The 27233-nt window shown below is 42.9% G+C and overlaps 2 protein-coding genes across 2 annotated transcripts in view; one reads left to right on the top strand and one right to left on the bottom strand.

The window, feature by feature from the left end:
* Nucleotides 1-24117, top strand: part of LOC126298125 (basic proline-rich protein-like) — a 71136-nt gene extending 47019 nt beyond the window's left edge. Inside the window, exon 2 of the mRNA XM_049989443.1 lies at nt 22775-24117. Within this exon, the coding sequence (XP_049845400.1) occupies nt 22775-24117 (1343 nt within the window). The remainder of the gene's footprint in view (nt 1-22774) is intronic.
* Nucleotides 24118-24406: 289 nt separating this feature from the next.
* LOC126298124 (U-reduvitoxin-Pr21-like) overlaps nt 24407-27233 on the bottom strand; it is a 36334-nt gene continuing 33507 nt past the window's right edge. Inside the window, exon 7 of the mRNA XM_049989442.1 lies at nt 24407-24411. Within this exon, the coding sequence (XP_049845399.1) occupies nt 24407-24411 (5 nt within the window). The remainder of the gene's footprint in view (nt 24412-27233) is intronic.

Genomic DNA, 27233 nt, shown 5'->3' with positions numbered 1-27233 from the left:
TTCGTAGATGTAGACGGTAAATCATCGAGTAGAGCAGAAGCGATATCTGGCGTTCCGCAATGTAGTGCCATAGGCCCTCTGCTTATCCTGATTTACATAAATGATATAGGTGATAATCTGAGCAGCCCCCTTAGATTTTTTGCAGATGATGCTGTAATTGACCGTCTAGTAAAATCATCAGACGACCAGTTCTAATTACAAAAAAAATCTAGAGAGAATTTCCGTATGGTGTGAAAAGTGGCAATTGGCACTAAACAAAGAAAAGTGCGAGGTCACACACATGGGTACTAAAAGAAATCCGATTAATTTTGAGTATACGATAAATCGCACAAATCTAAGCTCTGCCAATTCGACTAAATATCTAGGAATTACAATTACGAGCAACTTAAAATGGAAAGACCGCATAGATAATATTGTGAGGAAGGCAAAACGAAGACTGTGCTTTGTTGGCAGAACACTTAGAAGATGCGAAGAACCTACTAAAGAGACAGCCGACACTACACTTGTCCGACCTCTGCAGGAATATTGCTGCGCGGTGTGGGATCCTTACCAGGTAGGATTGACGGAGGACATCGCAAAAGTGCAAAGAAGGGCAGCCCGTTTCGTGCTATCGCGCAGTAGGGGTGAGAGTGTCACTGATATGATAAGCGAGTTGGGGTGGCAGTCACTGAAACAAAGGCAGTTTTCTTTGCGGCAAGATCTATTTACAAAATTGCAGTCACCAACTTTCTCTTCCGAATACGAAAATATTTTGTTGACTGCCACCTACGTATGGAGAAATGATCATCATAATAAAATAAGAGAAATCAGAGGTCGAACGGAAAGATTTAGGTGTTCCTTTTTCCCACGCGCCATTCGAGAGTGCAATGGTAGAGAAGTAGTACGAAAATTGTTCGATGAACCCTCTGCCCGGCACATAAGTTTGAATTGCAGAGTAACCATGTAGACGTAGATGTAGAAATTACAAAGAACAGAATTAAATGATTAAAACGCCAGGCCAATAATGTTTACAAAATTTTTGTAATGGTGTCGGAGCAGCATGAATTTCGAAATAAACTTAAACTAACACAAGTTATGAACGAAACAGCATACTAAATATTTGTCTGCATTTCAGTTATGCATAAACAATATTTTCGACAAGAAAAAAAATTTTTAAATGCACTTTCACTTACGTGCGATTTTGTAAGCACTTCTTCTGCTACTCACTCAGTGCTAAGGCGCCTCCTTGCACTAATTTCTTTGTCGCACTACACACGCTCACTTGGGTTTCAGCACGAAGTATTGATCAACTCACAACAGTCTTTTGACCAAGTGCCTCGCGGAAATCGTGTTTGCCTCTGAATTCCGAGCTTCCGCCTTTATCGTGACAAATCTGTATACAACTAAACCCAAAAGTAGAAACCCGAAAACAAACCATTTACCAAATCCAACCAGGATCCTCGCTAAAGATTTCCTCCAGCGGAAAACAATACTTTAAGAACAAAGTCACAAGGCAAACGACTGAATCACACTATGGTCAAATTCCCGCAAGTTCTATTTAATTGACTTTAATCAATCCTTCCTACGTCCACGCACCAAAACTTGCGTGCACATAAAATTACAATTTTAGTACCCTTTAAATTGACCACTAAATTCTTTGCCACACTCTTATACAAAGCATAAATAAATACATATTTTACTTAAATCCACGAGGTCACTGACCTTCAACACCCTCAGTGCCAAAACTTCCCCCTCTTGCACACGTACAGTGCCACAATAAACTAACAAATTACTAATGAATCCCCAAGTAAAACATATAAAATTATCCCTCCAAAATACTACCACCAACTACAAATTAGAACAACTTTTCATTTCTCCCCTTTCGCTACATACAGCCTCAACTCCATGACGTTTCTTAGGCTCAAAGATTTTCCTGAGACAGGGTATTTTAAACGGTATGCATTTGGGTGACGGCACTCTGCCACAACAAATGGTCCACAATATAACTCGAATAATTTCTAAATCTCCCCGTCCACTTCACTGGAACGCTTTTTAGGGCATACAAGCACTTTGTCCCCCACTTTGTACTTCATCGGTTTGTATCGCCCATCGTGTCGCCTTTTCCTTTCAGCGGCTAACTTTTTCATGTGGGTCTTTACCGCCCACTCTCTTTCAGCAGCCGATTCAGCTTTTCGTGGCGGGAATTCTACCGTTTCTAGGAGTAGGAACTTTGGTTTCACGCCTGTCATGACTTCCAAAAGGTGCGCACCTCGTTACGCTGTTGAGTACGTCCTCAAACGCGCTCACGTACTCCACCCACTCGGAATGACTATTGCTGGCATACGTCCTACATACTCGTCCTACTTCCCTCATATATCTCGCTGAGTGATAGACGGATATATGGATATGTTGCACACTCTGGTCGTTCACGTACGTGTTCCAGTCGTTCGAAGTAAACTGCAATACGTTGTCAGACAACAACCCTACTGGTTTTGCAAGATTCTTGAAGAAGTCCTTCTCCAGTGTGGCGATCAGAATTTTAGTAGTCGCTTTCCGTATCACATACAGTTAAATGAACTTAGAGAACACGTCCACCACAACAAAGATATTCTTCATGCCGCCACGTCCAGTGAGTAGTGGGCAAAAATTGTCCACAGCCAGTAACTCGCCCACTTTAGTAGGTATAATGATCTGCATTTCCCCCCTGTTGCGTGGTCGTGCAGTATTTGATTTGACCTGTTGGCAACGGTCGCACGTCGCCACCTGCGCGCGGCCCCGTCTGACCAGGTTATTTACGTGGGCGTATTCCTCGATGATTTTGGTATGGTCCCCCCAGGGTAGCCGAGAGTGCTAACGAGCTGTTTCCTGCACTCGGGTAGTCGCACCCGCCCCGGATCGAATCCGCCCGACGGATTAACGACGAGGGCCGGTGTGCCGGCCAACCTAGATGTGGTTTTTAGGCGGTTTGCCACATCCTGCTCGGTGAATACCGGGCTGGTTCCCATGTCCAGCCTCAGTTACACACGTCGCAGACATTTGAAACACGTCCGCACTATTTCACGTTTTACACTAGACGGAGGCAGTTGGGGAACATAGATTACGTCCTGGGGATACGGGGTGGCGGCATGAACGGCATCTGGTCATCCCTAACACTAACATTGCCAAATCTGTTGTAACCACGCCGACACTGCGATCACTGTGGGACTATGGTGTAAGCGAAAGAAAGAAAGAAAGAAAGAAAGAAAGAAAGAAAGAAAGAAAGATTCCTTGATGATTTCGGTGCACTTTTCGGCCCCGTAATGTCCGTGACTTAAATGGACGTAGTCTATTAACTGTTCCACATACCTATTGGGAAATCACAGTCTCCACTTGTCCGTATCTTCATCTTTCCACCGGAATAACACTACCTTGTGTATCTTAAAATATTCTGGTATTTTCTCGTATCCCATTCTGTCGAAATTCACCTTAATGTGTTTCAGCTCTGCGTCGTCGTTTTGTGCTCGCCACATATCTTTGCACACCGTACGAATTCCTTTCTCCCCCGCTATCCCATGCATATACAGTAGCTTAAATTCGTTCGGATCCTCCCTTCCATCGTCTTTCGACCCCACTAGTAAGCTAGACAGAGAATGGGCTACACAATTTTCTGTACCCTTGATGTAGCGGATTTCGTATTCGAATTGCTGCTTGATCATTGCCCAGCGCATTAAGCGGTCATTCAGTATCCTGCAGTCCTGCAGATAACTCACGGCCTTATGGTCCGACAACACCGTCACTTTTCTGCTCTCTACATACATGCGAAATTTCTTAAATCCTTGCACGAACGCGAGCATCTCCTTCTCCGATATTCTGTATCCCCGGTCGTGCTTATTTAGCATGCGGCTGGAGAGTGCCATACTACGGTGTTCAATGTTTCCATTGACTAGCTTTTCCTGAAATAGCTCACAACCTATTCCATAGTCCGAACTGTCCGACGCTAAACAAAAAGAGAGATTCATATCTGGATAATACAATATCTTACTATTGCAGAATTTATCTTTTATACCCTGGAATTCCGTTTCACATTCCTCGGTCCACCTCCAAGCGGCATTTTTCTTCAACAATTTGCCTAAATTCGGGCCGGCCGCGGTGGTCTCGCGGTTCTAGGCGCGCAGTCCGGAACCGCGCGACTGCTACGGTCGCAGGTTCGAATCCTGCCTCGGGCATGGATGTGTGTGATGTCCTTAGGTTAGTTAGGTTTAAGTAGTTCTTAGTTCTAGGGGACTAATGACCACAGCAGTTGAGTCCCATAGTGCTCAGAGCCATTTGAACCTAAATTCGGAATATTCATTTCTCCCTCCCCCAAGAATTTTCTGTAGAAACCGCACAAGCACAAGTATTACTTCAGTTGTTTCCTACTTTTGGGTCTATTAATCCGGAAATGGACTTTAATTTTTCGCAACTAGGTGAAATTCCTTCCGAAGTAAAGGTATGCCCCAGGAATTGAATATCTGCTCGAACACACTCACATTTTGCGAGCTATAAAGTCATTCCACCTCGTCTCTGAGCCATGATGAGTACCTCCTCCAAAACTCGACGATGCTCATTCCACGTTTCTGTAGTGATCAATATATCATCTACGTATATCACGAGTTCGTTCATTAGACTCTCCTCCAGGACATGGCTCAACGCCCTTACAAAAACTGCCACAGAAGTAGTAAGTCCGAATGGTACTACACCAAACCGGTAGCTTCGCCCTTCAAAAAGGAAAGAAGTGTATCGTCTGCTTTCCTCTGCCAAAATCACGAGGTCAGATCAACACTGGACAGTAAATTAATATTATTAAAACTCTGCAGCAGTTCCTCCATATTGTCAGGCTGGTCTAATTCCCTTACAATTACTTTATTTATTTTCTCGCATCTAATACAGTTCTGACCGAGTCATCACGTTTTTCAACAATAGCGATAGGACTGCAGCAATCGCATCTACATTGTTCGACTATTCCCCAATCGAACATTTATTTTAATCGGACTCTGACGGTATCTCGATCAGCTCTAGGTAATACGTACGGTTTGCACTTAAAAAATTGGTTCGTGAGGTTTCACTTCTATAGTATACTCGAAGTCGGGAACTTTACCAGGTCGATCCGAGAATACGTCCTCGTAGCGGTACAACAATCCCCAGTCAACTCTTTCTTTTCCCCTTCAGATATACCATTGACTGCATCAATCACTTCCTGAGTTCTGTTATGCATATTGACTTCCTTACTCCGACCCTCAGTAACTATGGCATGAACAATCTGATTTTCACCTGTTAAGTCTTTTAAATTTTACTTCCCTTTTTACACTCTGAAGTTCAAATTCTACGCATTTCCCTACACGCTTAAGCGAAGTATAACTGGCTGTACATTTACCATTTCCTTTCGTTCTAAATATTTCTCGCTCAATAAATCATTTTCTACGTCTCGTCCCTTCTCTTCCAATTCTAGCATACACACATCCTTTTCTATCCACCCCTCAATCTCATGTTCATCCCAAAATAATTCATTAAATATTTCCTTCGCCAGCAAATTCATTCCTTCCCTTTTCTAAACCTCTAGCAATTTTAAACTTCTCTCGTTTCCACATATGCGGCAGAAACGACCGTAACGTTCTACCGTACTACCGCCAATCAGCCACACTAAAATCACACTCCTCCTTCATATACCAATTCGTACGAACTTCATTACACCAACTATCCCCATCCACACTATTTACTTCAACCCTCTCTAAATTTTCTGTTAGTTCTCCTACACCTTTCTCCGATTCACTACCCACAACATGTACAATTTTGCTGCTTTTCCCCTCCAAAATATCGACACTTTCAGCCTCAACAAAACAGCATATCAATTCACTGTTAAACACTTTACCTTTCTGAAATAATACATCGATACATAAACCATCATCACCATAAATATTCATCTCAGCAACCTTATCTGCTGATACACCATTTAAATCACTACATAAATTCACATTAGAAACCTTACTTTCCTCCATCGACAAATTAACTTTATGTGAATGGTACACAACTTTATCCTCCGCCGCTACACAACACAAATTGCTGCTACCTTGTCGTACAATTTTGGAACTTCCAGACTCGCTACATTCTGTTGTGATCGGACAAAAATGAGCACACAGAGCCATTTCTACACACTTTTAATCCAGATTAACCCCCGATTCTACGAGGCTGAGTCAAATGAAAACCTTAAATTTGTAATAACAAATCGAATTTTCGCGCCGTTATCCTGTAAGTTGGTAAGCGTGCTAAAAAAAAGGCGTGCAGAATGGCCTGTAGGTGGCAACTTAGTGCAGATGCACACATACCGTCGCATTATCAGTATAAAGATGGCCGCCCCACTTGAGAATTGCACCAGGGAAGAACAGCGTTCTGTTATTCGGTTTTTGCATAGTAAAGGTGTGAAACCATTGAAATTCATCGACGAATGAAGGTTCAGTACGGTGGTGCATGTTTGTCACAGCAGCAAGTCTACAAATGGAGTAGGAAGTTCACAAATGGTGTGACTTCAGTGGAAGATGCTCCTCATCCATGTTAGACACAACGAGTTTTGACTCCACAGACCATTGCAGTAGTTGAAGCCATAGTGAAGGAAAACCGCTGAGTAACACTGAATGACATTCCTCAGCACCAAACCCTAAGAAGTTTCGAACCTAACCGTCAGCAGGGAAGGTTATGCTGACTCTCTTTTGGGACAGAAAAGGCGTCATTTTGGAGAGATCTCCTAAAAAATCAACTTCGGCCTGCAATCAAATAAAAGCGACGTGGATTGCTGTCAGCAAGTGTCCTTTTGCAACATGTCAATGCAAGGCCCCACACTGCCCGTACAACAGTTGCAACAATCACAGACCTACATTTGAGTGTCTTCCTCATCCACCATACTCACTAGACCTTGGCCCAAGTGATTTCCATATGTTTGGACCACTCAAAGACGCAATGGGAGGAAGGAAGTTCGGTTCTGATGAAGAGGTACACCACGCTGTGCATGAGTGGTTGCGCGGACTACCAAAAGAATTTTTTCTAAAGGAATTTATGCACTTCGTAAGCGCTGGAGGACTTGCATTGAGCATGGGGGAGATTATGTTGAAAAGTGATACAGCTTTGTACCACTTCTGCACAATAAATAATATTTAAAAAATATTTAATGTTTTCAACTGACTCACCCTCGTACCTTACATACATTCTCACAGTCACACTCTAACAAACGTTTTAGACCCACACATTCATCAATAAGTTTCGTTTCCCCTTCTTTCGTGAGTAGAAACGCGTAAATTCCTTCCTCTTCCTTTAAACGAAAATCATCTACGTCTGCCGATACATTTTTAAATTCAACTGCTGGCGGGACCAATGCTAAGCCTCCCTTAGTAACATTGACGGTTTCCGCCGGAACACAGTCACCCTCACTTGCAGCTGGGGAGACCAAAGCGACGCCGCCTTCACAAACATCGACGCTTCTCGCCGACTCACAAATAATTGCTACTACATCACCTTCCTTACTGCAATTGCTACTGTTTACTAATATGTCTTCAGAACTCTCCACATAATTTGCTTTCACAAAATTCCTCTCCTCTTTAACTTCTTTTAGAACCACTGAATCTTTCCATTCAACACTATTCACACACTCATTCATTACATATTCAGAACTTACATCATTTCCCGAAATTTATACCCGTTATTTTTACTTAAATCTCTCACAAATCTATGCTTCCGCCGTTAGGCTTTTATTGAAAGAGGCACCTTTATTGCCTTCCTCTTTAACATACCCCATATTACATATTTGTTGTCTTTCTCCAAACGTATCAACATTTCTACCATTACCACTATCTCCAGTCCTTTTCATCGCCTGTTCAGATCGCCATCCCCAGACCTGAGAAGTGGCGAACGTCAGTTTCCCGACCGGTTGTTACCCAATTGCACTTCGCGCGAATTTCCCCGTCAAATCTATACTCTTTACTTGGGTCTTGTTCACGGAAGTTATCATTTCGGTTCGTTCTCCGATCATTCTGCTCATTCCAGCTACTATCTCCCTGAGATTTCCCTTGCTTTCTCTCATGATTATTATTTTGGTGATGATTATTTGGATTCCCATTTTGATAACTAACACCCGGTTTCCTCTGATGTTTTAACTTCAACCAATTCTAGAAATTCGTCCACTGAATCACATGGACTATGAACAAGATCCCAGTGCAAAGTTTCGGGTAATCGCCATTTTAACGTGGTGATTTCCACTGATCCACAATAGATATTTCACATGCATAAAGTTGCCAAGTTAGTGCTTGAAAAAATCTCTCATCATCCCATTACTGTACCTGTAACTCAGCCCGTTTAAAAATTCATTTTGATCCTTGTCTGTTTTGCTTCGCTCCAAAATTTATTCAAAAAACGTTTTTCGAACTCTTCGTACGATTCGCACCAACTACATTTAATATTTTCCCAATACTGCGGGTCTCCCTCCAAATGCCGTTTTACATATTTTATTTTGGCTTCGTCCGACATGCCGTGAACAAAAGCATCCGTACACACAGCCAAGAATATCTTCCGTTATCTGTGTAAATTTCACAGATCTGCTGTTTGCCCAAGGAATATTTATACCTGGCATGGCCTGTTGGGAGGCTAACAAATTTAAATCACTATTTATCTGTTGTATTTGTTTTTTAAATTCATTTTCACTAGTGATACTCGACTCTATTTTAAGCTTCAATTTTGCCCACTTCTTTCTCCCCCCCTCCGCCCCCCACCCCTCACCTACACGATTGGCAATGTCACTAATTGCAAAATTTATACCGCTTTTATGAACATCTTGCGCTTTTATACAGTCGGTTACCGTGCCCCCAAGTTCCATCTGTATCTTATTCATTTTTTCACCAATACCTTTTTCCACTGATTCGATTTTAGACTTTACTATTACGACTTCGTCTGTAATTTTCCTCGTATCCACTCAGACACATTTTAATTCATCATCAATTGCTTTTTGAAGGTTACCCCTAATTTTTTCAACTTCCTCTTTCATAGCGGAAATTATTTCAGTTCGCATTGTACCCATATCAGTCTGACCGTATCGATATTATTTGCTGTTGTATTCACATTATTTCCCAATCCCTGGATCATTTGCATTAGCTGAGACATGGCGACCACTGAGTGACGCGCGTTTCTTCGGCTCGCGAGTTTTTCCGCTCATTGAAGGTGTTACAGAGAAGTGCGACAGTCCACAACGTGTGCATCTGACTAAACAAGTGTTACTTGCCGTGGTGTATTGTTCTCCGTCGATTACCACAAGTGATAAGTGATAAGTGAGTGAAAAATGGGAAGAGCACGAGTAAGCGGCAGCAGGCGAGGCTACAGGGGCGCAGGCAGCGCGGGCGCCCGGTCTCCGGCGGCAGGTGAGGCCCCGCTTCCCGACATCGGGGAGCTCGTCCGGTCCCAGGTGAGTGCGGCGCTGCACAGCAAAGACACGCTAGACGTAATCGTCCAATCCATCACGGACTCTGTGACGGCCGCGGTCATGGACAAACTGCAAGAGTCTGTCGGGCGCAACAGCACCGAAATCCAGTCTCTTAGAAAGTCCTTGGCCGCACAAGAGAAAAAAGCCGCCGAGCTAGAAGCTAAACTGTCTGCTGCCACCGATGAAATTGAGCAGTATCAGCGAAGGAACAGCTTGCGCTTGTTCGGGGTAGCTGAAAACGATCGCGAAAACACCGACGACCTGGCCATTAGCCTCGTGCGTGAGAAACTTGGCGTGCAGATCGACGTGGCCGATATTGACAGAAGCCATCGTGTTGGGCGCAGGATACCAGGCGCCACGAAACCCAGGCCTATAATAATTAAATTTGTGTCGTACCGGAAAAGAGCTGAAGTGTTTGCTCAGAAAAGAAAACTCGCCAAGAGTGGGGTTACCCTGAGGGAAGATCTGACGCGCGAAAGACTAAAAGTTTTGAACGCTGCGATCACACAGTTCGGCCTTCAAAATGTATGGACCCAGGACGGCAGGATCGTAGTCAAGACGGAAGGAGGGAGGAAAACGGTGACGAACATGTTCGAACTGAAAGACTGAGCGAAATCTCGCGAGACACAAAGTCTCATATTGTAATCTGTCTAATATAAGTTAATTTTTATTCTTTCTTTTCATGTTTTAGCTTAAATATAGCTCCGTTATTTCTATAAGTACCATAAGTACTCTATTTAAAATCAGTCAATTATTTCACATAAATATTGTTTCTTTATTTGTCTATCATAAGTGCTCATGTATACTCATATTGTCAGTTAAATGGGAATTAACATTCTCCATTAACAGGAATCTTCTTACAACCGCCTTTCTATATCTGTTATTTTCATCTTCGCCACTACTACTACTACTACTACTATTATCTTTTTCGTAACCACTACTGCCACTTTCCGTCTTTCTTTTCGCTCCCTTCTCCGATACTTCCAGCGTGTTTTTCACCTTTAGTTCACAGACGCTTGAGTCAGTCACGACCTTGGACACCTGTAAACATGTCTTCCCCCGCGAAATCCAGCTTTTGTCCCTCTTCCGGCCAGCAGGTAAACGGAGCGCGCTCGGTCCTACAGGCGGCCACAATGGGACGGACCGGTTCAGGCGGCGGGCTCTTTGTGGCCCACGCGAACGCGCAGTCGCTAACGGCTCACTTCGACGAGTTCTGTGACCTGTTCTGCCAATCGCTGTTCCACATTATCCTCGTCTCTGAAACTTGGTTGAAACCAAACATTTCTTCCGACGCTATCCGAATCGCTGGTTACTCTCTCCTAAGGGCAGATCGTGAAACACGACGCGGGGGTGGTGTGGGTGCCTATGTTCGCTCTGATCTGACACCTACTGTACTATGCACATCGGATGCAAAGGGCGAAGGAGAAGCAGAGTTCTTGTTTTTCGAAATAAATACATCAAATCAGAAACTGCTAATTGGAGTAATCTATAAACCTCCAAACGTCGGTGCCATGTCCTCCTTTCAGTCTGCCCTGTCCTCACTCGTGACACAGTATGAACACATAATCATTATGGGCGACACAAACATCGACTTACAGTTAAAATCTCCCTCTGCCGAAAAACTAAGGCGACTGTTCCACTCCAATGATATGAGTTTAACACCGCTGGACCCAACTCACCACACGTCACACAGCCACACACTCATAGATATAATAGCAACAAAGCGACCAGATAAAATAATCCGCGCCAATCAGACATCCGCTCCGGGACTCTCTGCTCATGACGTGATATTCTTAAATTACTCAGTGCATACTACCAAAGAAAAATCTCACCTGGTAACCTACAGAAACTTAAAAAATGTTAACCATGACGCTCTTCAAAAGGATTGCTCAGAGATCCCTTGGCATGATATAAGCAATGAACCGACTTTAGACGGAAAAATTCGGCAATTATGTAGCAAAATTATTGCACTGTATGATAAACATGCTCCTCAACGCACTGTCAAGGTAAAGAGAGCTCCTGCTCCATGGCTCACCACTGCATTACGCCAGTTAATGAATAAACGTGATGCTGCACACAGGGCCTTCAAGCGTAACCCAACTCCCGAGGCGTACGAAGCTTATAGGAAACTCCGAAACAGAACGAAGCAAAGCGTGAGAAATGCCAAAATCAGACATGCCCGCTCTGTCGTATGCGGCATATCAAAATCTGCTGCACTGTGGAAAAAGCTGCGCAGTTTCGGTATAGGGAAGCGAAGATATGACGCTGTTTATCAAGCGTCTGCAGAAGAATTAAACGATTTCTTCTCAACAGCTGTAATCTGCCACGCAGCGACAAATTACCAGCCCCAAGATATCAATCTCTTGAGAGACAAGTTTTTCCTAAAACATGTCACTACCGGCACAGTACACAAGGCAATTATGAGAATCTCTTCCGAGGCAGTAGGAAATGATGGAGTGAGCATTGGCATGATTAAAAACGTCGTAGCCACTATTATTCCAGTTATCACAGACATCTTCAACCTGTCTCTTGTCAGTAGTATATATCCTACTGAGTGGAAGCAAAGTTTAATCCAGCCTATACCCAAGACTGACAACCCTAAGTCGCCAGGTGACTACAGGCCGATCAGCATACTACCTGCAATATCTAAAGCCCTAGAATACATCGTCCATGAACAGCTGACGGATTACCTCAAAACTCATAACATCCATGACGAATATCAGTCAGGCTTTCGAAAGCACCATAGTACAGCAACTGCATTAATCAAAGTAACTGATGACATTAAACATGCTATGGACAGACGTGAAGCTACTATCCTAACACTGCTTGACTTTAGCAAGGCTTTTGACACAGTTGACTTCGATATATTACTAATTAAAATGAAACAGCTGAATTTCTCAATCAGCGCAATACACTGGTTCGACAGCTACCTCAAAAACAGAAGTCAACAAGTCGTTTGTGGGTCGGAAAAGTCATCATGGAAAAGCGTGCACTCTGGAGTTCCCCAAGGCTCCGTCCTTGGTCCACTACTCTTCTCACTGTATATTAATGATATTTCTTCAGTGATTCACTCCTGCAGCTACCATCTATATGCTGACGACATCCAACTGTACATAAGTGCAAGCCCCAAAAACATTGCTGGCGCAGTAGCGAGTATGAACGCAGATCTTTGCTCTGTTTCTCGATGGGCACAGAACCTAGGTCTGAAACTAAATCCCAAGAAATCCCAGGTCACACTTATATCTCATCCAAAGTTAATCAGCCGGTACTTTCGCGAAACGGTCCCTAAAATACTCCTCAATGGTACCCAACTACCATACCAAAACACAGTAAAAGACCTTGGAATAATCTTGGATGAACACCTAAACTGGGAAGAACAAACAGTCACAGCTTGCCGGAAATCGCTCTCCTCCCTACATGCAATTCAAAAATTTAGAAAAATATTTCCAACCCATGTTAAACAAAAATTAGTCCAAACACTAGTCTTGCCTAATCTTTACTACTGCGATGTAGTTCAACACGGCACGAATAGTGAAAATTCTAGATGCCTCGAGCTAGTGATGAATGCTTGCGTCAGATACGTGTGCAATATTCGGTTGTATGATCATATCAGTCCTTCATACTCCCAGCTAGGTTGGATACGCCCACATAAGGCACGCGATCTCCACACGATGTGCTTACTTCATCGATTTCTTAGCCACTGGTGCCCTCAATACTTATCTTCTCACATTAAACATCTATCATCATTCCACAATCGCAATACCAGATCTGATACGTCTATCATCTTGGCTGTACCTTTACATAACACAAAATCTTTCTCCGTGTCATTCTCCATCTCAGCCATACGACTATGGAACGCACTCCCCTGTGATCTGCGTCTTATCCAGAACTACTCAACATTCAAGAGGGAACTCAAAACTTACATATTAGGGACGGTATAGCCACCATTGTTGTGCCCCTAACATCTCTTTCTTTCTTCTCTCCATCACAGCTTCGAATTTTACCATTCTTTTTCTCTTCTTCAAACCTATCTACCTCTTATATATCTCTTTCACCCCATTCTATCGTCTTATGTCTCTGCTCGATGAGAATAACTCACAAGCTGCAAGAATATAACGAGAAAATTCCCAACTAACTGACATTCACAAAAGAAATGTATGTTTACTTTCATATACTTAGTCACTATTATTATTATTATTATTATTACTATTATCATTAGTATTATCATTATTATCGTTGATTGTTATAATTATTTTTATTGTTATAACTATCATTGTACTACTGTTATAATCTCAAATTTTTTTGTTTGACATCAATACTGCATAATACGTTAAATGTTCTTAATGTTATTTAGTAACTGTAACTCGTTCAATCTGAGTATGCCTGGTTAGGTGTAAGAGAGGGCCTGAAGGCCCTAATCTTGCCAGGTAAAATAAATGCATAAAAAAAAATAAAAAAATATCTCCCCCACACTCATTCCCCTGGCTTGAATTCCTACTAGTTACACTTTCGCGCTCTGATTTTTGACTAACCGGCTCTCTTCCGTTTTCAGAATTACACATACTAGGTGACTGTTTTATATTCGCGAGATCTATAAGTGGAGCTTCAACCTTAGGGTTAAACACTGTCTCACTATTTGTATAGGCACTTATCTGATATGAGATGGTTCCCTCTACCGTAGTGATTCCGTCAGCTGTAGTGGAAGACGACACTGAAGACTGCCCTGGTGTACTCCAAGACACTGCCGTAGTATTGCTGTCGATCTGTGTCCGCCACTGGAGAAGTCGCCTGCTGTAGTTGTAGCTGCTGCCGGTTACAGCGTGTTTCAACTGTCTCCGATACCGCTGTCCGTTAAATGCGCTAACCGCTACTGTTCTCTGCACTCTACTTATTTAGACTCTGAGCCCCCTCGCAAATTCCCTTTAACGTGATAGATCAGGACCTCTACAAATAACATGTGTTAGTTGTGAAAATAGCTGCGCAATTTCACTGTTTCTAGATACCTATTTGCGGAAAAAACCGATCTCAAACTGTGATTTGTGAGAGGTTCACTACACAGAAATATCTACTGGTTTCGCAAAGGTTTTCACATTTCGCATAGTACGCTGAATAACAGAGAGCAAAGGTATTACCACTTTGCAGGACACAAATCTCAGACGAGAAACTTCCAATTGCTTTTGCGGGCTTTCAAACAAAATTAATTGGTGGTTTGGTGGCACTCAACTACGTACCCACAGACTCAGAGTTGAAATATTAAAAGTTTTGGCTGATTTTGTTCTCTAGGGGCTGGGATACGTAGTTGCCGCATTACAAGCCAAATACTGCTGAGTCTAACAATATGTCATATGGATATACATACGAATCGAATGATCGAAGGATCCTATCACTCAGCAATTGCGATTTTTGAACGTAACATAGACATTTATAAATGAAAGATTTCAATTAAATAAATTCTGCAGGTACTATTTTAACGACTTTAAATGACGAGTACGGTATCAGAATTACCTTTAAGAATGCCTTTTATTACTGTGAAACACTTATTGGAGTCGAAGACCTAGCAATTAAATAAAATATTAGTTGAGTAACAGGAACAATAGATTCCTATTTCACGTAATTAGTTATGAATACCATCATAGTACGTGAGATACTCACTTCTAAAGGCATTCTACGTCTTCACTGCAGAAGCCACAGAAATCTCACAAGTGCGCAAGTCGTCACTACGAAATGTTTCTATCTCCCATGACCATGCGCAAACTACTCAACTCTCCAAGTCTTTCCCGCGACTGTGCGCCCGTAGTATCCTCTCCCGCACTGCCCAGAACTCCCCTGTCCTCTCTCAAAACGATGCTCCTCCCCCACTTCCATACAGTCTCTCCACATGTCCTTTCTGGAATGATCACTGTGGTTGGCTAGAGCGCTCCTACCCTGTCTCCAAGCCAACGCACACTCACAAACATAATCAAACACTTCCGAAGTAATGGATTTACATTTAAATAACTTGAAATTAAATAAATATTACTATGCCTGGACCATAAACATGCTCTAACACACATTATTAAATATATAAACTAATAAAATAAACATATATCAAAGGAATAGAAGCGTAAGTAGGGCAGTAGCCTAATGTCTCTGTGCTTTCTAAAACACACTAAATATTTGACCAATGTCTTCATGAATAGTATATATCGGATATAAACAAAGACATAGACTAATAAATATATTGATAAGAATGCTGCTACCGTTTCTTTTTCGTGTAAATGTGGAGCACTTATGGCCTGACGCAATAGATAGTAGTCGGCCACTTTGACCTCCAATAGCTCATGCACTATTCAAGTTACATGCCTGTAATTTATACCAATTTAGGTTTATACTAATAGCTTTCCAAAGACACGTCGATCGACAAAATCGGATGGGCCGTTTAGATTTTGGAAATTCGTTGCTGGGTGTTACTTGTATAATTTATCGTCAGATACTAAACTTTAATAAAGATATTGAAAATCTGATTACACCATCAGAATCGTCGTGCAAATAGTGGTAATGCACATATTTCTTTTTGAGGTATCATGATTCATCTGGCTACTATTAATTTCTGTACGAACTGTGAAATGTCTACCATTATAGTTTCACAAAGTCCGCCATCTTTGGCACTCCACGGCATACAAATCTCATCCATCGACACAAAGTCCATTCCGCGACACAGCGTTAAGATGGAATTCCCAGTCACATGGTCGGCCTGGACCACGCGCTGGGGTACCCCTCTTGGGCCGGCTAACGTACTCACCACGCGGTCGCAGACGAGACTCGGCTTTGCGTGCGGCCCGTACGGCCACGCCAACTCCGACCTTACAATATTTTCAGGGCGACACAACTCGCTCGTTACCTCATAGTATGCACATAATCTAGAAGACTAGTTTTAATGGATTATTCGGTAATGGCAGGAGGCTATACTAGTACCTCGTTATTCTATTGGGAAAAAAAAGACAGTCAGGACCATTAATGGCTTATAAAACAGTGCCTATAGCTGTAACGCGAAAATAATTACACAAAACACCAGTACTGGTAGCTGTTTTGTACACGATCAAATGGTGGAATTCTGAATTACTCTGCCGGATGATTGAAATCAATTCGGCTGTCATATTACTTACTACTTAGAACCTAGGCTGGGAAACAAACTTTAGTATACACTAGCAGCTATGGCAGGCAGAAACTGAGCCTTCGTAGTTGTGTAGCGATTCCACCACGCTGCATTAATATCAGTATGGTGTTGTAAATACGAAGCTATTCAGAAACTAAGGTCAGATCAGTCGCGAAATGCAAAAGACAATGAAAATCAAAAATGTTTTATTTGCAACGGTTTTCTACGCCTTGCAGATACATTTATACATAGTTGCCATTCCTATATAGACGCCGGAAGCTGTGACCGAGCGGTTCTAGGCGCTTCAGTCCAAAACCGCGCTGCTGCTACGGTGGCAGGTTCGAATCCTGCCTCAGGCGTGGGTGAGTGTGATGTCCTTAGGCTAGTTAGGTGTATGCAGTTCTAAGTCTAGAGGACTGATGATCTCAGATGTTAAGTCCCATAGTATTAGAGCCATTTGAACCTACACAGACATCTGTCGTAGCAGTGTACCCACTTTCCAATACCCTCGTCATAGAAGATACCCGCCTATGCCTTCCGCTACTTTTCTATGCTACTTTGCAGTTCGTTAGCTGTGCCAAAATGATGTCTTCATAGCCAGCGGTTTATGTGAGCGGAGATGAACAGCAGAGGGAACCAAGTGCAGGCTGCATCGTGGGTGATCAAATACTTCCCGCGGAAAACGTTGCAGAGACCTCCACATTGTCCCTGCAGTGTGCGGCCGAGAATTTTCATGAAGAAGGAACTGCATGCCATTGTAACCTACGTGAGGTTGCATGAAATGAGGCGCAACCTCGCAGGGCGCACGCATAGTTGGTGGGGGATGCTGTTCCTTTAGGCATCTTCACGTGCTCTCTACATGCTCAGAACTGAAAAGAGTGACGTGACACGATCGACAGCCATACTGAGATACTATCCACCACATCTCTGCAAAGCTTCATCGGATTTTCACTGTCCTTTCCTTTTCACGACTTGTTGTACCTTACTTTCCGAACAGATCTCATAAATACCTACGATTACTCATGGATTTTATAATTATTTGTCAGCTGTTAGCAACATTAATCCTCAAAATCGTTCCACAGATTTCCGCAGGTGGTCGTGTATGCGCCGCCGAGTTACGACTGGTTTACTGTGGTGGGATGTCGCCTCACTGAATGCCAGATTTATGTACAGGGCACCAGGCCGGAGACAATAACGCATATATTGTGCAAAATGTTTCGCTCGTTGCTGTGGAGGGGATTAATGTGTTCACCCCCCTCTGTCTCTCTCTCTCTCTCTCTCTTTAGTTGCGTATTTTGCAGTACTGTGCTAAATCTTATACACACAGTATCCTAGGTTGCAAGCCTCATAATTTTGCCATAAAGTCATTATTGCTACCAACATGACAATGAACTTGTTTCACCGCACCTCAGCACTGTAAGGATGGCTTTGCAAGAGTTTGTGTGTCTATCTGTGGTATTTCTACTATGTTCCCACCACGCTAATCTTACCAGGAAGATGGACCCACACATTTCACCCAGACGAGCGGATAGATTAACATTTTGCAAAAATCATCTAATAACTCGCAAGAATCAAATTTAGAAGCAATGTAATGCACTCTAGATGCGCATTTTGTCGTACTCTGCTAATCTTTTTTCTCATCATATCGTTGGTTGGAAGCATCAGAGTTTTTGCTATGATGACACACAATCTAGTAATATAGTGGTGAGTTAACAGAGGTTTATGTATTGTGGTGTAGTATATCCTATAATTACTGTAACTTTGGTGAGAAATCTGTAAAACGGCTACGCATATAAAATTCACTAAGACGTTATTATTTCCGCTGTATTCATTTGTAACTCACACACTACTATGACGTCACACACATACATCATACATATACACACACACAAACACACACACGCACGCGCGCGCCCACACACACACACACACACACACACACACACACACACACACAGAGCCTCATGACGTCGAAGTGACTTTGGCAGCAGTGGGACTGTACTCACGTAATTGGATAAAATATCTAAAATTTGGGGAAAACACGAAAAATGTGCAAAAATATGTAAAATGTCGACGTGAAGTCGGAAGCACAGAGACAGAGATAGTGTTATTGAATAAAACACATAACATTTTGAAAAATATTTAAATTGTGTAAAATACGAAAAATTGTGGAAGCTATGAAAAAATACGTAAAATTCTGTAAAACATGCAAGAATGAGAGTACATGCATATCTTCCTGCGTGTGGTCTATGCTGGTGCCTCGAATGACATAATATTAAATTGTTATTTACCAATAGGCCTTGGGTGATATCGGTTAACGTAGTCTGTTCTTAACAAAGAGACACAGCCTGATCCTTGCCCAAGGCTGTCCAGCTCTAGAGTATACCCCACCCACTCAAGTGTCCCAGTTACAATAGATGAAGATGGGGAAGGGGTGCTTGAATCTCATTAGTTCTGGGAGTAGGAGAATGAAGGAGGAGAGGGGGAGGAGGGGCCTGGGATGGGATTCCCTTAGATCAAATCCCAGTGATTTTCTTGGGAGGAGTGAAGTGGTGAGAGACCTTGAATATTAGTAGCTCAAGTGTGTAATGTGACACTAGATAAGAAACAGGTTATACTCGTAAATGGATCATGGTCCGTACCAGCACTTGCAACCTACTTACGTAACCCATATTTCTGTAAGTAAGGTGGCTGTGACTTTGGTACAACTTGAAAGGCGCTACACTTTATGCTATAAAATGTTTGTGTTCAATGTTCCATATTTGACTGTTCTAATTACAAGTATGGGGTAACATCCTCACAGCACAGTGACCGACTATATGCTGTCTTATCAATAGTATTCAGGAACGCTCATATAATATGGAACTGAGCACCTGATGTCACGAAATGTGGTTCGACGAGTAGAAAATATCTCTTGAAGTAATTTATTGTCTGTATAGAAGCTGTAACAGTAGTATGGGTCGGTCAGGAGAGCTGAGTGACTTCGAACATGGACAAGCCATTGTACATCAGACGAGCAACATATCAGGGGCATTTAAGCATTTCTAAAGCTGCCCAAGTCGCCTATTGGCGATGTTATTGTGAAGTGGAAATGTGGAGGAACAACCACAACTAAATCAAGACCTGCCTTGGGAGCAGCATCTCGTGAGTCACAAATGGCTCAAATGGCCCTGAGCACTATGGGACTTAACATCTGAGGTCATCAGTCCCCTAGAACTTAGAACTACTTAAACCTAACTAACCTAAGGACATCATACACATCCATGCCCGAGGCAGGATCCGAACTTGCGACCGTAGCAGTCGCGTGGTTCCGGACTCAAGCGCTTTGCACCGCTCGGCTATAGCGGCCGGCCGTGAGCCATACATTTCTGTAGCCGACGCTAGGCCACGTTTTAGGGAATGTAAATAGGTGACTGGACGGTGGATAACTGGAAAAGAGTGATTTAGAGTGATGTAGGTCGTAATACCCTATGACAATCGAATGGCTGGATTTGAGTTCGCTGGATGATGTTACCTGCCATCATGTGTTACGCCGCCAGTGAAGTACAGAAGGCATAGTGTTACTGTATGGGACTGTTTTTCGTGGTTGGGGTGTGTTGCCTTTACAGCACTTAATAATACTCAAAATGCACAAGGAGATTCACAAATCTTAGGGCAATGTGTTCTGTGTAAAGTACAGGAACAGTTTGAAGAGAATGGTTGAATCAGCATGACAATGCTTCCTGTCGTAAAGCAGCATCTATGAGGCAATGCTTTGTGGACATTAGCAATTCTGAAACGGAAGGGCCTGCCTTGAGTTCCGACTTGAACCTAATGGAATACATTTGAGACAATCTGAAACATCGACTTCGCTCCAGATCCCAGAACCCGACTTCACTACCTTCTCTTGTTTGTACTCTTGAGGAAGAATGAGGCGCAATTCCCCCACAGACATACAGACACCTCATTGAAAGTATCCCAAGCAGAGTTGAAGTTGACATAAACGTGAAGGATTGACACATGCCGTATTAATCTCCACTAATGAGTGTCCAGATTCTTCGGAAGTAGTGTTATTAAAACACATTCACTATTTACATGAAATGTATTTGCAGTTACGAATACTAACAACAGTCAACTGTATAATGGAATGATGATAATGAAAATTTGTGCCGGGCTAATTCCGGATTTCCCCCTTTGTGTGAGCCGTCGCCTTAACCACTTTGGATATCTGTGCATACTCACAGCCAGATCCATACTTCTATATGCCGTCGTTCCTGAGTCACAGCCTGTACTCGTATACACATTATGTGATTCCCGTACGGGGAAGGGGGGGATTTTAAATGAAAGTCGCTACCCGATATTAGCGGATAAATACAATATTTCAGTGCCTATGTTGTTAAGAAAAACGATGCAGCTTTCCTTTGGACATGCGTGCATGCCCAATTTCGAATTGCTTTTCATGCTATTTTCCGTTGCAGTATTGAAGCAAGTGTGACTGGTCAGATAACTTTCATCTATCATGTTGTACTCAGTTGCGTTTGTTAATTAATATAATGAATACGAGTCAAAGGTTTGTCTATGATAGAGAGTAGTTTTTAAATTCAGTGCATCTTAGGATGTACTTGCGCTAGTAATAGAAATTTAAACAGAGCAGACACTTTACACTCTGTGTGTGGTACAGTACCACTAACATGGCCCTTCTTAGTTGGCGTTTGCGGGTGCGGATTTATTTTATTATAGTCTCTTCAGTGTGATTTTGTATTTAACAGACGACTTCCCTTTGACGGTAACTGTGCATTCCATTACAAAGCTCAACACAGTATCCGACGAAGAACACACTGTTGACCATCTCCATTGGGGAACAAGTGGAGTGAGCTGCCAATGGAACTCTATAATTTCTCAAACGAAGCAGGACTTCAGCGCCAGATCAAAGATCTTGTAAAAAGAATTAGATTATCCAAGGACACTGCAGTTGCGGGATATTTTGAACCTTCAGCTGAACGCCATTGTGGTGGTAAGTGTATGGTTAATAGGAGCGTACTATGGTTTGTAAGGATGCAGATCGAATATTATATAATTATTGGGTATACACACAACAATCGTTAAACAAAAATTCCCAGAAAGTTACATTATGTATCTAGTGAAGGCCATAATTTCATTTTATATGAAGCTTAGAATACATAGTGTAGCACCTAATTACAATTTTAACTTTAATACAGAAATGTTAAGTCAGCACGTTAATAAATCTGATCTGTTGCTTAGTAAATAATAAAGAGATTTAAAATTAAAATAGTTTTTTATAAATCTCGTGTCAAAGTGAGGAGAAAATGTTAAATGTTATTCCTTATGTCTTACCAAACATCTTGCAGAATTTTGCTGGACTTTTTTTTTACCAGTTTCTGATTGCAAAGTGCTAAAAACTTGGCTAGTGGATAAGTGTGATATAACCATGCAGTTAATAACTGAAAATATTGTTTTGCCAGCTACAGATTGATACCCTTCATAGAGAGGTAGGTATTCTTGTTGTTCAGGAATAATGGAAAGTAAAAATTCTTTATACGCTATATGTATAGCCTTCAGAGGGAAGTCGGTATTCCTTGTGTTCATGGATAACAAAAAGTGTACATCGGTTTATATGCTATAAGTCAAATCTGTAATATGGATATTCAGTCGTAGAACTTAGGTTTTCAGCAGGAATATATCACTGACACTACATTTTTTAAATATCAGTAGCTTTTATTTCTGACAGTGACATAACACAAAACATCTCATTTTATAGTGGTATAAAACAGCTAAGTAACTAATGAAAACATCACACTGTTGGATATAGATTACATAAGTGTATAAATTAAAAAATTCATATTGTTGTTTGTGCACAGGATTCGTCCACGTACAGTACATGCAATGAAACAATAATAATACTGTGTACAAGATGCTGGCAAAATCGTGTGATGCAAAATACATTTCAATTAATGAATTTTTATCACTAAACAATGAAATGTTACAATTCATGGTGATACTGATCTGATAAACTGCATTTAGTTGGGAACAATTTCTTGTAGGATATGAAGTACATGAGTAAACAGTGACTGGTTGTTATATCCACATTTATACATTCAAACTTTGTGTGTACATTTACCATCTCAATGACCATTAAGCTTGCCTGGTTTTCACACGTAATGTGGAATTGTGATGCCTTTCTCCAGATCTAGGTGGGGACCATCCTCCACCTCCAGTTCCCCAAGCACCTCCTACTCCCCATCCTACACCCCAACCTCCTCCTCCACCTCCGCCTCCACCTCCACCTCCTCCTCCACCTCCACCTCCACCTCCACCTCCACCTCCACCTCCACCTCCACCTCCACCTCCACCTCCACCTCCACCACCACCTCCACCTCCTCCTCCACCTCCACTTCCATGTACCGAACCACCTCCACCTCCACCTCCACCTCCAACTCCACCTCCACCTCCACCACCACCATCTCCCCCTCCACCTCCCCCTCCACCACCGTCTCCACCTCCACCGCCACCCCCACCTCCATTTGCACCTCCACCTCCACCTCCACCTCCACTATCTCCACCACCTACACCTCCACCTGCAAATGGATTTTCACTACTACCCACAATGGCACCTCCACCTCCACCTGCAACTCCCCCTGCACCTCCAACCCCACCTCCTACTCCACCTCCATCTCCACCTACACCTCCAGCTCCACCACTACCTCCAACCAGTCCTCCACCTCCGCCTCCACCTCCGCCTCCACCTCCACCTCCACTTCCAAATCCACCTCCAACTATACCTCCACCTCCCCAACCACCTCCTCCTGCAACTCCCCCTCCACCTCCACCTCCACCACCACCTCCACCTCCACCTCCACCACCACCTCCACCTCCCCCTCCACCTCCCCCTCCACCTCCACCTCCAGATCCCAAACCAACTATACCTCCACCTCCAACTGCACCTCCAACTCCACCTCCACCTCCACCTCCACCTCCACCTCCACCTCCACCTCCACCTCCACCTCCACCTCCACCTCCACCTCCACCTCCACTACCACTTCCACCTCCACCTCCAACACCTCCAACTCCACCTCCAACTCCACCTCCAACTCCACCACCAATTCCACCTCCACCTCCAATTTCTCCACCAATTCCACTTCCACCTCCAACCCCACCCCCACCTCCAACTCCACCACCACTTCCTCCTCCAACTCCACCACTGCCTCCAACCACACCTCCACCTCCACCTACTATTCCACCTCCAACTACAACTCCACCACCACCTCCACCTACAACTATAATTCCACCTCCACCTCCACCTACAACTCCTCCTCCACCTACAACTCCTCCTCCACCTCCAACTCCACCAATTCCACCTCCAACTCCACCACCACCTGCACCTCCACTTCCACCTCCAACTCCACCACCAGCTCCACCTGGACCTCCACCTCCAACTCCACCTCCACCTCCATCTCCTCCTGGAACCTCACATTCACATGTATCTTCTCCTGGACCACCTTCTTCAGGCGGATATTTCTTGTCCAGTTGAACTAGCACACCTGTAAAAATATAAAAATTAAAGGTAAGTTGGTCTACTTATTGCTAAGGGGGAAGGGTAGATTATCAGGATTACAATCCTGCTCATTAGCTGAAAGTCTTTATAATATTTACCAGCTTTGTTTCAAAAAGTATTGAAATGGTAAAATGATTAAATATTTCGTTAATTTTGAAAAGGATATTTGTAAAATAAATTGGTTAAGTCACCAATTGCATTCTTCTACAACATAGCAACTGAAGGTACAGTTTACAGCAAAAACGAAGCACTTGTTTTCACTAAACTAAACTGAATAGAATAAGCAAAAGGTAGTAATGAAGTGTGTTACAAAAGATGTGGAATGGACAATATGGAGAAATGGTTGTATACGAGTGAAGAAAAGTTGGGAGAAGGTAAGATTTGGCACTGAGAGTAAAAGGAGTATCCTTTTATACCTTGAAGGAAGGGTAGAGCTTTGGGTGAATTTTGTGCTAAGACAGAAGAGGGTATCAGAAATGTAGGAGTATAAGCACAGTGTATGTAGGTTGATAATCAGGGGTTATTCTTGTTAATACACTACTGGCCATTAAAATTGCTACACCACGAAGATGATGTGCTACAGACGCGAAATATAACCGACAGGAAGAAAATGCTGTGATATGTAAGTGATTAGCTTTTCAGAGCATTCACACAAGGTTGGCGCCGGTGGCGGCACTCACAACGTGCTGATATGTAGAAAGTTTCCAACCGATTTGTCATACACAAACAGCAGTTGGCCGGCGTTGCCTGGTGAAACGTTGTTGTAATGCCTCGTGTAAGGAGGAGAAATGCGTACCATCGCGTTTCCGACTTTGATAAAGGTCGGATTGTAGCCTATCGTGATTGCGGTTTATCGTATGGCGACATTGCTGCTCCCGTTGGTCGAGGTCCAATGACTGTTAGCAGAATATGGAATCGGTGGGTTCAGGATGGTAATACGGAACGCCGTGCTGGATCCCAACGGCCTCGTATCACTAGCAGTCGAGATGTCAGGCTTTTTATCCCCATGGCTGTAAAGGATCATGCAACCACGTCGCGATCCCTGAGTCAACAGATGCGGACGTTTGCAAGAGAACAACCATCTGCACCAACAGTTTGACGACGTTTGCAGCAGCATGGACTATCAGCTCGGAGACCATGGCTGCGGTTACCCTTGACGCTGCACCACAGATAGAAGCGCCTGCTATGGTGTACGCAACGACGAACTTGGGTGCACGAATGGCAAAACGTCATTTTTTCGGATGAATCCTGGTTCTGTTTACAGCATCACAATGGTCGCATCACTTGTGAACGCACATTGGAAGCGTGTATTTGTCATCGCCATACTGGCGTATGACCCAGCATGATCGTATGGGGTGCCACTGGTTACACGTCTCAGTCACATTTTGTTCGCATTTACGGCACTTTGAACAGTGGGACCTTACATTTCAGATGTGCTACGACCCGTAGCTCGACCCTTCATTCGATCCCTGCTAAACCCTACATTTCAGCAGGATAATGCACGACCGCATGTTGCAGGTCCTTTGCGGGCTTTTCTGGATACAGAAAATGTTCGACTGCTGCCCTGGCCAGCACATTCTCGAGATCTCTCACCAATTGAGAACGTCTGGTCAATAGTGGCCGAGCAACTGGCTCATCACAATACGCCAGTCGCTAGTCTTGATGAAGTGTGGTATCGTGTTGAAATTGCATTGGCAGCTGTACCTGTACACGCCACCCAAGCTCTGTTTGACTCAACGCCCAGGTGTATCAAGGCCGTCATTATGGCCAGAGGTGGTTGTTCCGGGTACTGATTTCTCACGATCTATGCACCAAAATTGCGTGAAAATGTAATCATATGTCAGTTCCAGTATAATATATTTGTCCAATGAATAACCGTTTCTCATCTGCATTTCTTCTTGGTGTAGCAATTTTAATGGCCAGTAGTGTATCTAGTTGGTGGTAAGTGTTGGAAATTCAAAGAGGTTTAGTGTTTGAAAACAGAGTCGATATGTTCTTGCAGGATTCGAGTGGAATAGAGTAAACTTATTTGGAAGGTGATGAGAAGTGTATGGTCTGTGAATATTTGGAAGGAGTTGTGCTATTTCGGTGGGGCAGATTTCCACTCGTAAATGGCATGAGGGAACATAGGTTTTGCAGATATGGAGTAACAGCAGTACTAGTAGTATTATTTATCTATGGCTGACTTCTATAAGGATACTGCACATGTCATGGTATAAAATTTATGAACAACAACTCTAACTTAGTTCACACATATAGACAGCTGCATGCTAGCAGAGCTTGATTGACAAGATTGGCGTTATAGGAGGGTCCATCGTACCATTTGCCTGAAGTAATTTCGGGAAACCATAGCAAACCTAAATCAGTATAACCAGTTGAGCATTGGGACCTCAATCTTGCTGAACACCAGGGCTGTCTGTTCATTCAGTTTATCCCTAGTACAGTGCGACCATAATGTATTTTCAATAATAACGCAGCTGCATTATTGCAGATGACATATCTAGCAGATGACATATCTAGTGAGAGACTCTTACTCCTTAAAGTAGATGAGGACAGGATGTGAAAAATCATATCCAGTCATCCTCTGAAAGTCGTAACAGGAAGCATCGACTACAGAATCAATACATTAGTATGATACAGACTGCACAAAACACAGAAATACCCCTCGCAAACAATAAATAGAACAACAATCAGAAGTCCCTTGGCTACACAAGCTCGCAGATGTAAGAAAGCAAATCAGACGAACTACAAAATACTACTAACGAGCAGAGAATGTCAGAGAAAGTCAAGCAAGACAACAAATATACAAACAGACGAGAAACAGATACAGAACAGCCATTTTTTAAAAGAAACAACAAAGGAACAACTTTACACAAACACAATTACATGAAAACATATTGGGATTGTCTTACAATATTTAAAAGGAAAAAATCAAACCTAACTGATCTTGTCAACACTGAGACAAGATGATGCCATGCGAAATTTGTTTACTGAACACACTCGTTACGGTCAAGGAATGAGTTCTGTTTGATGGACAGCATTCGTACAAGTAACTAATGGGAGGTAGCTTGTAGCAACATGAATTTCGGGTA

This window comes from Schistocerca gregaria, chromosome X (assembly GCF_023897955.1).
Source record: "Schistocerca gregaria isolate iqSchGreg1 chromosome X, iqSchGreg1.2, whole genome shotgun sequence".
In the NCBI taxonomy this organism is placed as follows: domain Eukaryota; kingdom Metazoa; phylum Arthropoda; class Insecta; order Orthoptera; family Acrididae; genus Schistocerca; species Schistocerca gregaria.
Note: the sequence above shows the minus strand (reverse complement) of the source record. Positions and strands in the feature narration are given on the sequence as shown.